At 33.4% G+C, this 17,526-nt stretch overlaps 1 protein-coding gene across 2 annotated transcripts; it reads right to left on the bottom strand.

The window, feature by feature from the left end:
• Window positions 1-5,589: 5,589 nt before the first annotated feature.
• On the bottom strand, window positions 5,590-11,671 carry LOC131653393 (probable leucine-rich repeat receptor-like serine/threonine-protein kinase At3g14840). Of its 2 annotated transcripts, XM_058923527.1 has the most exons (19): window positions 11,110-11,668; window positions 10,835-11,009; window positions 9,369-9,440; window positions 9,175-9,246; window positions 8,949-9,020; window positions 8,762-8,833; window positions 8,561-8,632; window positions 8,400-8,471; window positions 8,227-8,298; window positions 8,059-8,133; window positions 7,890-7,961; window positions 7,719-7,790; window positions 7,561-7,620; window positions 7,332-7,394; window positions 7,214-7,249; window positions 7,029-7,066; window positions 6,469-6,848; window positions 6,139-6,340; window positions 5,590-6,050 (listed from the first exon to the last, which is right to left on the bottom strand). In XM_058923527.1, exons 1-19 carry the CDS (start codon window positions 11,201-11,203, stop codon window positions 5,971-5,973), a joined length of 1,851 nt encoding a protein of 616 aa, XP_058779510.1. In that variant the 5' UTR covers window positions 11,204-11,668; the 3' UTR covers window positions 5,590-5,970. The 2 variants fall into 2 exon arrangements, with proteins under 2 accessions (XP_058779510.1, XP_058779511.1); XM_058923528.1 differs by lacking the exon at window positions 7,214-7,249 and having other exon boundaries at window positions 11,110-11,671.
• Window positions 11,672-17,526: the final 5,855 nt, after the last annotated feature.

Raw genomic sequence — 17,526 nt, 5'->3', positions numbered from 1 at the left:
TAATGCCTTTGTGTTGTTTGTTTCGGTTGGGAGATTGCTGACATGAGTGATATGGTTGTCCGTAACTTTGTGTTAGACATAACCTCTGTTGTGGTACGTCTTGAGCGATGCTTGGTGAATTTGATGTGTATCGTAGGTGTAGTGCGATAGATCTTCATATTTAAGTATTTGACGGGTTGAATGAAATACGATTCTAGAATGAATTCTCTTGAGCTGCAATAGATTGTTTATTTGCTTTTGTTTACTTTTCCTGCATTTTATTTTCTGCACCCAAAACCAAACTTAGAAGGATTGAAACTGTTGAACGTTGGTTTTTCCCTCCCACTAATCTCTGTGGAGACGATACAATATAACTTATATCACCCAGTAATAATATACCTATTACTTTTTACTTGTCGCTTTATCGCTTCAACACACTCGTAGCAAGTGACATATCGGAGCTTAATGCCTTTGTGTTGTTTGTTTCGGTTGGGAAATCGCTGACGTGAGTGATATGGTTGTCCGCAACTTTGTGTTAGACATAACCTCTGTTGTGGTACGTCTTGAGCGATGCTTGGTGAATTTGATGTGTATCGTAGGTGTAGTGCGATAGATCTTCATATTTAAGTATTTGACGGGTTGAATGAAATACGATTCTAGAATGAATTCTCTTGAGCTGCAATAGATTGTTTATTTGTTTTTGTTTACTTTTCCCGCATTTTATTTTCTGCACCCAAAACCAAACTTAGAAGGATTGAAACTGTTGAACATTGGTTTTTCCCTCCCACTAATCCCTGTGGAGACGATACAATATAACTTATATCACCCAGTAATAATATACCTATTACTTTTTACTTGTCGCTTTACCGCTTCAACACACTCGTAGCAAGTGACATATGTGTTACTACCAGACTTCTTTAGTCCAGAAGTATACTCGAAGAGACCATATGTCCTTCTTGCTCCGCTAAAATTGTTGCCTTGCTTCCTTTTCCAGAGTTAGTTGAACCTTCTAGAAAAAAGTGACAACTCTTCTTCTTTATCATTAAAATATCCTTCTTATTCTTTATCTTCTTTAGCTTGAAGAGTTTTAGTCTTTTCATACTTTCTTGCACACTTTAAAGCAACTAATTTTCCTCACTTTTAAGGTTCATCTTGTTCCAGCATTATTTCATGACTTCTTAAAGAACTAACAAGTTCCTCAAGAGAAGTGTTATTCAGATCTTTGGTAAGCTTAAGTGCAGTTACCATTAGTCATCATCTTGTTGGCAAGCTTATGATAATCTTCTTTGCATGATCTAAAGTCGAATACCCTTTGTTTAGAACCTTTAGTCATGCAACAAGAGTATGAAATCTTGAGAACATGTTCTTAATAATCTCATCTTCTTCCATATTGAAGGCTTCGTATTTCTGAATCAAGGCAAGCGCATTAGTCTCATTTACTTGAGTGTTGCCCTCGTGAGTCATTCTCAAAGAATCAAATATAGACTTAGCAGAGTCTCTATTTTCTATCTTTTTATACTCAGTATAAGGAATCACAATCAACATAATGGTTCTAGCTTCATGATGCTTCTTATACTCTTTCTTTTGATGATCGTTCATACTTCTTCTTTCGATCTTGTTTCCACTAGCATCCATAGGATGTTCGTAGCCATCTACTACCATATCTCATAGATCAACATTGTGACCAAGAAAGAAACTTTCTATTTTTTCCTTCTAGTAATTGAATCTTTCTCCATCAAATATTGGAGGTTTGGCGTTATAATGATCTCTTTCATTGATAAGTAGTGGCGGCGGTGGTGGAATGGCCATTGTGTTTCACAGAAAATTCTAGATCTTTATTTGACATGGTTAAGGGTTTGATAAACAATCAATACCAAAATCGGAGCTCTGATGTCAATTAAAGGTGTGAGAAACTAATAAAGAGGAGGTTTGAATTGGGTTTCAAGGTTTAAAATAAATTTTTTCCCAAGTCAAAATCCAAGAACACATGAACAAAAATAAATTACACAATTATTTTTATCATGGTTCACTGTTAACGAAGTTAATCCAGATTTTTCCTTCTCAAACAAGGACTTAATCCACTATAATCGAACTGTTTATAGAACCACAACAAATACCAACTGTCAATGTTGCAAACCACTAAGAGTACCCGTCAATATATTCTTGAGAAATTATGACTATGCCCTAGTCTCTCAAGGAACTATCAACTTACAAGTTAAAATACAATAAATTGTGTTTACGAGGATGTTTCTTGAAAGCAGATTACACAAGTTTAAATACAATCAAATAACACAACAGTGCTAGTGACAAGTATATGAACAAATGCTCACTTGCTGCAAGTTTAAGAACAAAAGTTCATTTGCTTTTACAAAACTTTACAAAGAATATATCAGAGAGAATTAAGCAGCGTTTTAGCATAAGTTTACTAGAGATTCGTTCACATGAATTCTTCTTATCTTCCAATTCTTCCTTTTATAGCCAAAAAAATTTCGTTGAAGGTAGAATAAGAATACTTAATTCTAGTTGTTTTGTTCACAATAGTTAGTGAAGGAGTGGTCGATAGCATAATATCTCAGTATAGTCCATGCGAAACCCTATCAGGGTAGTGGAAACATATGTACCTCGTATTATTTCCTCATTCAAACCAATTTTGATGTTTTCTTCTAATCTTCAGAGGCTTTTAATAGTTGTTGATGAAGCAAGCTTAGAAGGGCCAAAACTTGAATCTCCAAAACCGAAGTCATCAGAGACTTCATAACTTGTTCGTCAAGAATCTTGTCTTCAGAGTCTTCACCACTTGGTATTCAGAATCTTTGTCTTCGGAATCTTCAGAACTTGGACAACAGGGTCACTAAGCTAAAGAAGTCTTCGGAAGCTCTTCCACAAGAGTCACGATCAGAAGTTATATCACTAAAGTTCATCAAAACTGTTATTATATAAGCATTTTGGAACTTGACTGGGTATTTGTAAACACTACTGGTTTCTTCCAGAGTCAGAGTGTGTTGAGTCCAAAACCTGATGACGTCACACGCCTTATCTTCAGAGTGAGAGCCTGTTAGCAAAAGCTACACATTAGACAGAAACTATTAGTGTACTAAATTATTCTCAAAGATATCATGTAATGTTATCATTAAAACATAAGGCCAGATACATAACCAAATCTTGTTCTTACAACACCTTCCCCATTCATCATCCCTACAGTACAGCCTGTAGAGGAGATAATAAAGAAAGAGAGATTGGTTTGTTCTGAAGAAGTTTCTTGTGTTATGGAACACGCAACAATTGTCTTGCAGGGGAATCTCGGAGGTGGGAGGAATTGAGAAATTGGAATGAAGGATATTCTGATCCTTAAATGCAATTCAACAATGAATCCACTAGGACAGTTAGCAAAAAATATAATAAGAAAAGGACGGACAAAAGTACCTTTATGGATGGACCACCCTAAAGAAGTTCAGAGATGAGGGACATAACCGGGAGAAGATGAATCTTGGAGGGAATAGACACATTAATCTTCTTATGCACTTTAGCCTTTCTTCGCCACTCCTTTTTCTTCATGAGGAACGTACTTTGTCTTCTAGGTTTTCAGGGGGCTCATTATATCCCTTATAATCATCCTTCCTTACGTTGTACTTTCCGTATCTGTCTAGTCTCTCCATTTTAATTAAATCCTCAATCGCATCATTTAGATGAAGGCACTTGTCAGTATTGTGCCTGTGCCTTTCTTGGAATATGTAGAATTTTGGCTTATCTATCATAATTCTTTCATGGGGTGAAGATACTTTAGTATATTGGCGCAACCTTGTAGTATTATTTCTCTTAATTTTTCAATGCGGTGTGTTCATAAATCATGCAAGTGCGAATGTGTATATTACTTGGGCGTGACTCTGAGTCACCCGTATATATAGATGGAAGTTAAAACCTCACAGGTTAATCTGATGTGTATATAGATAGAATTGTGTTATAATGTTATTGTATATCTAAAAGCAATTTAAAATGGGTGTTGTTGACTACACCTAATATAGTAAATCACATATTCTATAGAAACCCCAAAATGCCATTTGTATACTTAGGATTTCAAAATTCAGACGCATCCATTCTAAAAAAAATCACTTTATGACTGGGGAACCCCGTATTTGACAAAATTTGCTCCGGGTTCCAATCTATGAATTAACATTTCATGGGTATTTTCTGTGTTTACTTGAAATTACGGTTTTGATTTCAATCTCTGGAATAAACCCATGATAATATTTTACACCCTTTGACAATAAGTTAGATGGAATTTGACATTTTTTTAGTTAAATTTTATTATAAGTCATTTATAAATCAATATCACACTAAATGATACGCATTTTTCATTCAATAATAAGATGAAAATAGATTATATATATATATATATATATATATATATATATATATATATATATATATATATATATATATATATATATATATATATATATATATATATATATATATATATATATATATATATATATATATATATATATATATATATATATATATATATATATATATATATATGAAGGTCATAAATGTCATCATCAATCCAAGTACAAACCATAATACAAAATGCCAAAATACAATAAATAAAACCTCACTACTGTGCATATCTAACGCTCATGTTCCTCCTTTGCTAAGATGGCCACATGAAGAGTTTCTTCCTCCAATTCGATCCTAGCTATGGCATCTCTCCCAATAGCCACAATGTGATGGCATATCGGTAACATATCAACAACATGGTCCGTCCTTGCATTCTCCTCCTCTAAGATCTCCTGATGAGTTGGCCACGGGGGATCTTCCTCTACTTCTATTGTGGGACTCACTCATGTAGATATAGCTACATAAGTCGAGACCTATATGCTAGTCATGTAGAGTACAATGCTATCTCCTCCAAGGGTCGTGTCTCACGATGATCGGCGTACGACATCAAGTTATATCATCTGGCACGATGCGGTCAAGAGCAACTTGGAACAGATTAATCGCTGATTCCCTCTAAATAGGATGATCAAGTACACACGTGGCAAAACCTCAGAGTAGTCATATACATATGCCCAACCGAAGAGACATGAAAAATACTAGTGGATTCATGGATGAAAATGGCTCAAATGTAATATTAGTAATAGAATAGTGTAGTATAGCTATTATGATGTTAATACCAGTAAAGGTGCAAAAACATTATCGTAAATAGATAGTTGTTTCCAATAAACTGTTGAGTCTTCCATATACTATCCTTAGATTATTTGGAGTAGAGGTACACCAAACAAGAAACCCCTAGTTATACTCGTGAAGTCTGTCCAAGTCAATGAAATATTTGAGGTAGTTAACATCGACATAGGTCATACTTATGTCCACAAAAATGAACATTTCCAGCCAAAACCAATGGGTATGACCTCAATGCACGTGATTTGTGGTATGCAACCTTTGCATCATCACTATCACCATCCACATTTGTAACTAGGTGGTGCTCATACATTAGGGGCTTCTAGGATAGCAACGGACACGGGAATTCATAAAGACAATGTCAGAGACACATGAACCTGTAAAGATGATCCCTCAGCGATAAAAGAAGTGTGTTGGGACATTCTACCATGTCTCAATCTTTCTTTGTTGTTCGACATTTTTTCCACAATCAAATAAGTACATCAGAGAGATGTCATAACATAAAAACATAAACAAGTCAAACCAAAAATCAAATAACATGTTATTTCGGATTCCAATCTTCGGACTGCACCGAGACAGAAATATAAACCAGATAATAGAGCATGCAAACCATAGAAGTTGGATTTTTTGTGTAAAGATAGCACCCCTCTTTCGTTATAACTATGTTGTTTATTTTCTGCTTCAGTATGTAATGCCCCTTTGAGGGATGCTACTTTTGTTAATGGCATTTGCCAATACTATGCGAAACACCACCTTTGATATTCATGTCTATGAACATGATCGTCATCGTTTTATGTTATTTTATAAATACTAGAATGATAACATGATAATCGTTGCTGCAACCACAATTCCAACTACAGCTCCTGCAGATATGATTCCAGCTGCAGAGTCTGCTTGATGATTAAACGAGAGTTTTAAATATCAGATCAAAATAACGTGGAGCAAGATAAGATTAGGAGCGTTCAAAGTATAACTCACCAGATGATTCCACTGATATAGCGGATATAAGAGGACCGTATACTGATTTATTTGGGAGAGATTGTGTTCCTTTTCCAGCCCAATACAAACGGATCTCCAAAGTATTACTAGAAACAACAACATCATTGAACTGTTTTATGATTTTCTTACCAACTCCTCCTGCTTCTTTGGCAATATTGAAGTCCTTTTGCACTGCATTTCCCTGTAACATATCAATCACACCATTTATGCTTTGTGATATGATTACAATATACAAATATTTTAACTGTCATAATTTCTTTTTTATGAAACACTAGGTGACAATTGAAAGAAAAGTGGTAAACCATGTACCTGAAGGTATATATCAAATATACGCCTTCCATTACTTCCGTAAGTTTGATCGTCTGGGATCATTATTTCAGCAAAATGTAGATTTACTGTGTAGCTTCCATTTGCCAGGCAAAATCCATAATAAGTCAAAGAAATAGGAGAAACACGTGCATTGGTGTACAATTCAGCATCTTCCATAGTAAGTTTAGAGATGTTTTGTGGGGAATAAGTTTCTCCAAGATCACCACTTTCAATGAATATACCAGTGGTGCTAAATGCCCAGTTTCCAGTTGGACTGGCATGAAATCTAGCTGGTCCAGGTGAATCTGAATCACCGTCATAACTTTTTCCGTTGACTCGTGTTTGATTTCCGCCACAATTTATATAGAGTGAGTTTGAGGCTGGGTTGAATATTAGAACAAACTCATTAGACAAGTACTTTAAGAATATTAGAACAAGCTTTTGCTAATAAGTTTGGTTCACTTCGGTCCCCTCTCTTGTATCAGTTTTTAAAAGAAAGAAAAAAATGAAAAACATTAGTTGAATCTTTGTTGTCGTAAATTCACCATAAAGAAACTTACGTTTGGGACACTGAAAGCTCAAACACGAAGTTGTTCCTCTGAGAAAATTATGGAAGAAATAGAATAAGTTAGCATGATTGAATAGTAAAATAAGATAAGATTCATCACGTCATCACATCATAAGAGGGAAATGGAAAGGCTGTGTATATACATGCATGTTTTAGTATTCATAATACCAAACTTACGTGCCATTGCGTGCCCATGAGGTCGAAAACAAGTTCCTGAGATATATATTATAGAAGATGGTGTCTCAGGAAGGTTCTAAAGTTTGCAAACAAATGCACACAATGCAAGGATTCTTACACATTTTCATCTCGACATATCTGATTCCCTTGGCTGATGTTGAAGTTATTGTATGAAAGATCTCTATATATAAGTCATAAAATTTTATTCAGAGTATGACAATATTGTGAAAGTCAGAAACATAATCATATGTGTCGGTGACGGACACTGACACGTTCGGACACCGGACACACCTTTGTTTAGATGTGTCTGTACTTAAAGTACAAGTAGTATTAGAAAGATAACTCACACGCTAACGTTCTTTTTCCAAGCCGGCACTGGTCCAGTCAAAAGATTTCCAGTTAAAAATCTGTCATGAAAGAATATCAAGATATTATAATTATTATACAAAGCTTAATATTTACCCCCAAAACAAATTGCTTTAAGAAAATATGAAAAATTTCATACATATATTTCACACTGTTCATGTCAGCATAAGTCCTCGGAATTGTTCCACTTAAGTTGTTAAAGCTAAGGTCTCTGAAAGAGATATCATATTGAAAAGGAGTTAAAAAAATACAGAGAAAAATTATCTTAGAAAAAACATTCCTATAACATATTATAGCAAGCAAGCATTACAAGATTTTTAAAGATTTCATAGTCTTGAGATTTTCAGGTAGAGTTCCAGTGATGTTGCAATTCCTCAGAATCCTGTGAAACAATAAGATAGACAAAGATATATCATGAGTGTCTTTCTTGCTGCTGTGTTTCTTATCTATTTCTGAAAGAGGCAGAGGAATCAACTCACAGGTTGTTTAACAGTGTCAGATTACTAAGTTGAGGCAAAGGTGCATATTCAGATCCATTCAGATCACTGATTCTCCTGAATATCATATTGAAATTAGAGCTAAGCAAATAAACATAATTAAAATGAAAGTTAAATTTCAACCCTTGCTTTATCATACATACAACTTACAAGTCTGTTAAGTTTCTCAAACGTGAAATTCCAGAAGGAATAGGCCCACTTAATCCACTTCCTTGAATCAGTCTTTCAAAAGTAAAGTAAACATTGATCATTCTTTTAAAAAGCCAAGCAATACAAAAACATCTAAGATTGAGGAAAATATTATAATAAAATTAAGTGCGTACATCTTATTAATACTTGTCCAGTTCTGAATATAATCGGGTATCTTTCCAGAGAATTGGTTGTCCTCAATTCGGCTGCATTGAGAGAGGATATGATAATTTGAAGTGTTGTGAAAAAGAATTTAGTAATCAATAAACACCCACTACAAAAATTTGAAGCTTACAATTCTGTCAATGTAGTGAGCTTAGCGAATGTCACAGGTAGTTCTCCAGTAAAATTGTTAGAGGAAAGTCGCCTGTAAGTAAGGGTAAAACAAAACAGTAAATTATGATTCAATGCAATGGTAATCAAAGTGGATTTTAAACATTGAGCTTTCATATTTCAGGGGGAACATCAATTAAGGGAATATAAATGAAATGCTTACAATGTTCGAATTTGGGTTAGATGCCCAAGTCCAGGAGGAAGATTTCCAGAAAATTGATTGTTGTATAACTCCCTATCCATTTCAAGTTAAAGTTAAGGTCTACTAAACTCTTTGAGTTGAACACATACATGTTTACGTACTTATAAATGGCTTTTTTCCCTGATAAGTTGGGTAATGAGAAACTCACAATTCTTGGAGATGAGATATGTTAGCAATCTCCACTGGTATTGAACCGGTTAATCGATTTGAGAGGAGACCCCTATATGATGATCATGAAACATATTTTTATTAGCTTATTGTTGCACGTAGTTACTACAAGAAAATGAATGTGAAGTCCTATAAGGAATGTAAAATAAGACCATTTGTTGAGATCTCCTAATATATCAAACAATCAATGAAGAGACAAATCGTACATTTTACGAATATTCGTCAAGGAGCCCCATTCTTTAGGAATTGTACCATTCAAGTTATTGCGAGCAAGGTCACTGCAATAGGGGGAGAGAAAGAGTTTGTCATGCAAAATAATAAATAGATACAAGTGACTGAAAATATAAAACAAGTACAATATTGTTATTTTGAATGTGAAGGAACTTTAGGAATTACATACATCATTTGGAGGTGACGCAACCTCTTCAGTTCCGGTGAGAGAGTACCTTGGAGATTTTGCCCTTTTAAACTTCTGTGAGTTCATTTTTCCATAAAAAAGTTAAACATAAATAATAAGCAAAACAAAGTAAAAATTCTAATGTATCTCTTTGCTCATAGATTTGAGAGGAAAAGTTGCAGCACGCGGCTGAATAACATGATGAAAGTAATTGTGACGCGGAGCCAAAACCACCATTGCACAAAACCAGCTCCAGACTCAAACTATAATAGCAGACCCGAAGAATACAAGCAGCTCTAAACCAATTCCCAAAGGACACATTATAGTCCCTGTTAATACCATTTTAACAGACAACAGTAACATTCATTCATATGATACCTGAACACTCGAGAGGAATCGAAACCCACCGACTAATGGAATGCCTATAACCACTTTGATTTGTTTTAAGCCAATTCCAATACAGAATTTTATATTGATTAATGATAGCCTCCTTTGAAATTTCTTTGCTTTGAAAAATGCTGACATTTCTTGCTTTCTATAAATGACCAAATGCATGCAAACTAAAGTGTACAGAATTTCAATTCCATGACTCTCCCACCGTGAATTAAACTAGAAAAAGAATAAAGATGTCGGCTTCCACAGTTTTTAAAGACCACAGACAACCCCAGTCCCCAACCACTTTGTTATTTTATGACGCAACTTTTGAAAATACTGGACATTCAAAAAATACACAACTCACAGACTCAGCATGAATGCACCCAACTATACATAATATGTCATTACTTCCAATGATCCCACGATGCAGCAAATGATCCAGTAAATACCTTGGCCTTGAGTGGAGCTAGTTTATGTCAAACTTAAATGTTGAAAGCATCCTCTCCCTCATTACGCGCCATCATCAATCAACTTCTCATTACACCAATCTCATTGAGTACACCTCCAAAACTATCCTCCTTCCACACAACTCTATCACTAACTCCTACTCTGACCCCAACGGGCTCGATTTCTACCATTAATTGAGAAGACAAATCCTCTTTCCACTGAAACATAGTCAACCTCCATCTAAACTCTCACTCCCACCTACTATCAACGACCTCTCTCGAATCTATTATCTTTACTCATAAATAAATAAAAAAAGTCTAACAAACCTCATTTTAAGCTCGACTCCACCCACTCAACAATCACCCCAAAAACAAGACTCTCCCCCATCCCCAATATGATGAGCCATTGACTAAAAGCACCAACCTACAAGTTTTTTCTTGTCTAATCCATCAACCTCTATTGCCATACAAGGCCACTCCCATTTAACCCAATTAACTATTTTGTTACATGGTAGTAAGTAACCCATCAAACTCACGTATACACACATAAACAATGTCAATTCCTAAATCTGTATCAATATGAATACCTGACTACCACTGTAAACAAAATTAAAGATTAAAAACGAAATAGATAGCAAAGGGACTTACATCCAAATAACATGGCAGAAGTTATCACCGCCAATAGAGCAATCACAGGTGACATTATTCTCATAAACATGGGGTATAGGAGGCGTAACCCAATTAGGTTTGTTGCTGCAGGGATCAATATCAAAGTTCCAATCCTTCTTACCAAGTGATTTACCTATATCTTCAAGAGCTTTCTCTATATATACAATTCAGAGAGCTTAAATATACATAATTTCTAAATAAGCAAAAAAATACATGATAAAAGGGAACAATGATACTATGAATACAAATCATACTTTCATCAGGGTGGATAGTAGTAGCAGCAGCTGTTAGAGATATGAACCAAATGAATGTGAGTGAAAGTAAGAGAAATTGAGAGAAAGTGTTCATGTTAATGTTAACAAGGAAAAAGTGAAGTTGAGATATGTGAATAATTGATGAATTTCAGAAACTAAGATAAGAGTGAATACAAATTGATAAAGTAGAATCCTCGAAAGACAAAAACAAATTGAGTCAACGATCTCAGTAATAGGTGGTATGGCCCAGCCACGCATTATAACAAACATGTAAACAGCACAAAAATAACCATTTTTCAAAAACATACAAATTGAAGCGTTTTGCGTGGTTCAACCGGTGGGACCGGTCCAGATATCCTATGAAACCGGGTAGAACCAGCGGTTCGGTGGTTTATAGTGGTTCGGCCATGTTGACGTGTTTGCTGTACATGGTTCGTCGTTGGAGCTTTCATTGGTCCGATTTTTATTTTGTTCTAGAGCTAACTACGAAAAGGAGAACTCAAAGTTGGAGTTGCAATCGATTGCGTTTTCAATGAGAATGGAGAAGTGGAAAGAGAGAATTGGAGGATTGGAGCTGTTTGATTTTCTTTTCAAAAACAATGGTTTTTGATTTTTTTTTTTTTAAGTTTATGAAAATAAACCATTAATTTAGAGTTTTAAAAACGGTTCGCATTTTCTTTTTTCAAAACTGAAAAATGGTGTCTTTGTTTCAAAGTTAAAAATCAAATTTTTTTTATTCCAAGTAATATTATTTTTTCTATTCTTGTTAACAAAATACTTGTGTGTCCGCACATGTATGTTTATTTAAAATGATATATATTTTATTAGATATACATGTAAATTTGAAACAAGTTTTTTAATTATAAAACGAATAATAATAGTATAAATTCAATTGTGTTAAATAATCATACAAAAATGAAAAAGACGGCTTGTGAAATGGAGAAAAAAAATATTGACATTTGAAAATAAAAATTTTGTGTCTCAAATAAAGTTAATTGTTAAACAAAATAAAATAAGTATTTTATTAATAGTGGTCTGTGAGAAAATATTTGTTAACTCAAATAAAAATATTTGTTAACTAAAATAAAATATATATTTTATTGATAGTGAACAATGAGAAAAAAGAATTTTGAGATATGAAAAATAAGAACTTGTGTCTAAAATAAAATTTTGACAATTAAAAATAAAAATTTTATATTTCAGTTAATTAAAATAAAATAGGTATTTTGTTGATAGTAATATGTAAAAAAATATTGACATTTGAAAATAAAAATTTTTTATTTCAAATAAAAAATATTATTAATTAAAATACAATAGATATTTTTTATAGTGATCTATTAAATGAAAAGTTATAGTTGTTTAAGTAAGAGCTCGTTTGGCCCGACTTTTTTAAGTCTTAAAAGCTACTTTAAAGTTAAAGTTAAAAATAAGAGCTTTTAAAATTAAGTTAAAGTTGTTTGGTTATGATTATTTTTTAAACTTTAGAGTTATTTTTAATTTTATTTTTTTCATTAAAGTTATATATATATATATATATATATATATATATATATATATATATATATATGTATATATATATGTATATATATATATATGTATATATATATATATATATATGTATATATATATATATGTATATATATATATATATATATATGTATATATATATATATATATATATATATATATATATATGTATATATATATATATGTATATATATATATATGTATATATATATATATATATATATATGTATATATATATATATATATATATATATATATGTATATATATATATATATAAATATAAAATGCGTATTGATTAATTGTTGTATTAACATCTATAATATAGTGTATAGTATAAGAAATTAATAATATTATTATTGAAAATCATTATACAATAAATTAGGATATAATATACAAAATGAATAAAAAGTTGGACAAAACTAGTATCTACAAAATGATGATGTAAACAGAAGAAGAAAAAAATAAAATAAAACATAACTCTAGATGTTATGAACCGTAGAAAAAATTGAAAAATTGTCGTTTGCTGCACTAGCGCAATTTTTTTAAAGAAAATGTTTTCGTTGGGATTCGAACCGCGGCCACGTGTTTTAAGCTCTGAAAAAGTTGGTTTCAACGCCTTTTTTACAAGCTCCTTTTATTTAATTTTTTGCCTTGAAAATAAAGCTACTTTTTTTCATAAGAGCTTTATAAAAAATGTGTTTGGCCCTCCATCTCCTTATAAGGAGAAGAAAAATAGATAAAAAGTTAGGTCAAACACTACTTATTCTTAAATGTAATTTTGATCCCTTAAGTTTTTTAATTGTTATACTTTTTTCCCCAAATTGCAATTGTTTGATTTTGGTCCCATGTTTTTTAATTGTTTAATTTTGATCTCATAAATTTTTATTGTTTAATTTTGACCCCTCAAATTTATCAATTGCTTGATTTTTACCCCTTAAATTTGTCAATTGCTTGATAAGCCTAAGTATTATTCAATTTCATAATTTTAATAAATTTGAAAAATAGATTAATTAATATTTTTTAGCAATAATAAATAAATAAAACTTATTAAATTTATTGTAAAAAAAAAACTAAATGTCAATATTGTATACATTCATACACAAATAAATATTTAATACGATAATCATATACTACAATTAAACATTTTAATATTTTTAAAAATAATTAGGAGGAGATAAAATAATTAGGTAGAAAAGAAAAAATAATAAAATAAAATGGTCAGTGATAATCATATATTACAATTAAACATTTTAATATTTATTAAAATAATTAGGAGGAGATAAAATAATTAGGTAGAAAAGAAAAAAATTATAAAATAAAATGGTCAGTGAAATACTGATAAGTGAAGAAAAAAAATGAAAGTTAAAAAATATCAAATATAAGCTTGACATTGGTAGCATTTAGTTGAAGTGTGATCAATTAATTGAGAGATTATGGGCCTGTTTGAAAGGCTTTTTAAAAACTCTATTTTAGTTTTTGAAAATTTAAAAACTAAAAACTTGTTTGAATATAATATTTTACAAATGTGTTTTTAAAAACTCTTCACAATTTTTCAGTTTTTAAAAGCAAAAAACTGAAATGACTAAATTGTGTTTTGATTTTTACTTTTCAGTTTTTAAAAACTAAAAACAAAAACTATTTCAAACAGACCCTATGTTTTTACAATTTTAATTTTTTGCAAGTGTTAAAGAATTTAAAATGAAAGATATTTATTATTGGTAATTTGTATGCATGTTCTATTATTTTATTTTATTTTATTTTTTTGCTCTTAGGGAGGGCCTAAGCCCGAAAACAGAAAAACAAACTACAAGATATCAGTCATATGGATAATAATCCCGTTAGTATCTACATCCAATAACGGTTGCATAAAGTCAGGCGCCTCCTCATACATAACGAAATCCCTTGTCGTGCACCCATGCTTAGCTAGCTTATCCGCACACCAATTCGAGTCTCTATAAACATGAGACACGATAACAACCTCATGTTTTTCAACGATTTCCTTCACCTTCCTTAGAATGGATGTACACTCCCATATTCCCAATCTTTCCCTCTTCTAAAGCTTTCACCACCATCAAGGAATCAACATTAAGTTCCACCCTTTTAATGCCCAAAGTATCAGTAAATTTCAAACCCTCCAAAATGCCCCAGAATTTAGCTAGAAGTTCACTGCAATTACCCAAGAATTTTGAGAGGCCACCTCTCCATCTCCCTTGAAAGTCTCTAATAATTCCTCCACACCCTGTCGTATTATTCGCTTTGCTCGCGCCGTCCGTGTTGAGTTTAAACATGCTCGGCACAGGAGGCTTCCATCCCATACAAGAAGCATCATTTTCTACTCCTCTCACGTTTTGACAAAGCCTTAGTGCGTTATCATATTCCTCTCTTTGTTTCAAAATATGCAGCAGCAGTTCATGCGGTCTAGAATACTCAGCATCATGTTCTTCCAAATTCCGCCAGTTCCATAACTCATGACAAGCTATGGCTCATACATTCCTCCACCCCTTACTTCCAACACCACAATACTTGAGATTAAGACTAATCCACTACTGGAGATTTGCAGAAAAAATTCTGCCATCATGTCGCTGGACACTATGCTCTTCCACACTTACGAACACTTACTACAGTCACATATATCGCATGCATGGTTGTTTCGCATACGTGCCTGCATAACTTACATCATGCATTGCCAAGACCCTTCTTATTCTTACTCAAGTTAGTAAGTGTTCTGGACTGGGCCGAGCAGGCCCAGCTCTTCCTTCTAGCCGAGCAGGCCCAAAGCATTTGGGCCCATTTACTTATTAGCCGTTACGGATTGCCCAAGCACGAAGACCGCGCGTCACGCTACAGCGAAGGATCCGGTCAACCTCCTCCGAATCTTGCGCCACGCTCATCCAGGACGTGGGTCACCTTCTAACTCAGCCCTAGCACAAGGGTGTTCTGGCAGTTTCCTAGCACGTGAGCCTCCAACTGGATTTGGCCCAATTAGGAAACCTTGGCCCAGCGCTGGGGGCTATAAATACCCTCTTTCACTAGAGGGTCAGGTATCACATTCTTCACTCTCTAAACCTTCATTCTCTGATAGCTACTGACTTTAGCATCGGAGGACCTTGCAGGTACCCCCCCATCTTGCTCTTCAAGCCAGATTCTGCCGCCTTGACGATTCTCCTGATCAGGTACGATCAGTAAGAATTCTATCATGTTTGAGAAGCCACATGAAAGTTTTACACCGCTCCGGAATCATTGCCTTCCAAATCAGCTTCAAATCCATATCTTCGGTTTCAAAATTAAAGCCTTCAACCTCATGGACCATAGCTTTCATCGAGAATTTTCCAGAACTTGTACCTGCAAAATAAAAAACGTCAGGAATATCCTCCATGTGAGGGGGCACACAAGACCGCAGTCTATCCAACCACTGCTCAGGTAGCCATTCTTGGAGAATTTGCATGTTCCAATCACCGCTCTCATGGAGTAACTCGCACACTTTGGCTCCCTTAAAATTATCTTGAATCTGAACTTCTAAATTCTCCAAGCAGTATTCATGCCTTAACCAATTGTCATCCCAAGCACTAATTGTTTTCCTATCTCTAATACCCCAATATGCCTTACTATTTTTGGGCGGAAGGCATGAACACAGTCTGTCACATTTACAATCATGTGACCATAAGATATGGAATAATAGCAACTCAGTATTATTTATGGAAAGGGAGAAAACCCAATGTCAAGTACTTTCATGTGTTTGGTAGTAGGTGTTACGTCTTGGTCGACCGTGAACAAAGAAGAAAGATGGATCCCAATATTGATGTAGGAGTATTCTTATATTACTCAATCAATAGTAGATCTTACAAAGTATATAAAAAAATATACCAAGATAATTATGGAATCAATAAATATTATAAGTGATGATACTCCTGAAGATAAGAAATAAGTTGAAGATGAAGATGATGTATCTCCTCAACGGACTTATGTCCCAACAAATGTCCCACACAAGGAGTCTAACATTAAATCTGGAAGCTTAAATGTTGAAAACTCTCAAACCAACAAGGGACCATCTATTAGAATTCAGAAAGATCACCCTTTTAAAAATATCATAGGAAATTTTAATGAAGGAGTTACCACCAGATCTAGAGATATGTTCTTTAACTCTTGTTTCATTCCCAAGATTAAACCCTAGAATATCAAGGAATCCTTGACTAATAATGGATAAATGCTATTCAAGAGAAACTGTGTGAATTCAAAAGAAACAAAGTATAGAAATTAGTCCCAAGACCTAAAGATGTGAACGTCATTGATACCAAATGAATTTACAAGAACAAATTTGATGAAAGTGATAATGTAACAAGAAACTTGGACCGTTTTGATGCTCAAGGGTACACACAAACAAAAGTAGTGGACTTTGATGAGACATTTGCTCCACTTGCTTGTCTTGAGTATATTAGATTGTTACTAGGGGTCTCATGCATGTTTAAATTCAAACTATACCAAATGGATGTTAAAAGTACATTCTTGAATGGGTATCTTAATAAGGAAGTCTATGTAAAGCAACCAAAGGTATTCATTGATCCTTGATTTCTAAATCATGTGTACAAGTTGAAGAAAGCTCTTAATGGATTAAAGCAAGCTCCAAGAGCTTGGTATGAAATATTAACAGATTCTTGATCAACAATGGATACTATAGAGGTGGAATAGATAAAATCTTATTGTCTCGGCACAAAAAATACTTGAGCGTAAGGAACACTCGAAATACAACAGAGTCACCATCGAACTTTATGTATTCCAAAAGGAAAGGAAAAATATCGATAAAATTCACGAAAGAAAATAAAATGGTCGTTGCAACCAAGAACGAGTCTGGGAGCCGGTTATACAAGGGAAATGTATTAACATCTCTCACA

Source organism: Vicia villosa, linkage group LG2 (genome assembly GCF_029867415.1).
Source record: "Vicia villosa cultivar HV-30 ecotype Madison, WI linkage group LG2, Vvil1.0, whole genome shotgun sequence".
Classification (NCBI taxonomy): domain Eukaryota; kingdom Viridiplantae; phylum Streptophyta; class Magnoliopsida; order Fabales; family Fabaceae; genus Vicia; species Vicia villosa.
The sequence above is the reverse complement of the archived record's forward strand: the minus strand, read 5'-3'. Positions and strand labels throughout refer to the sequence as shown.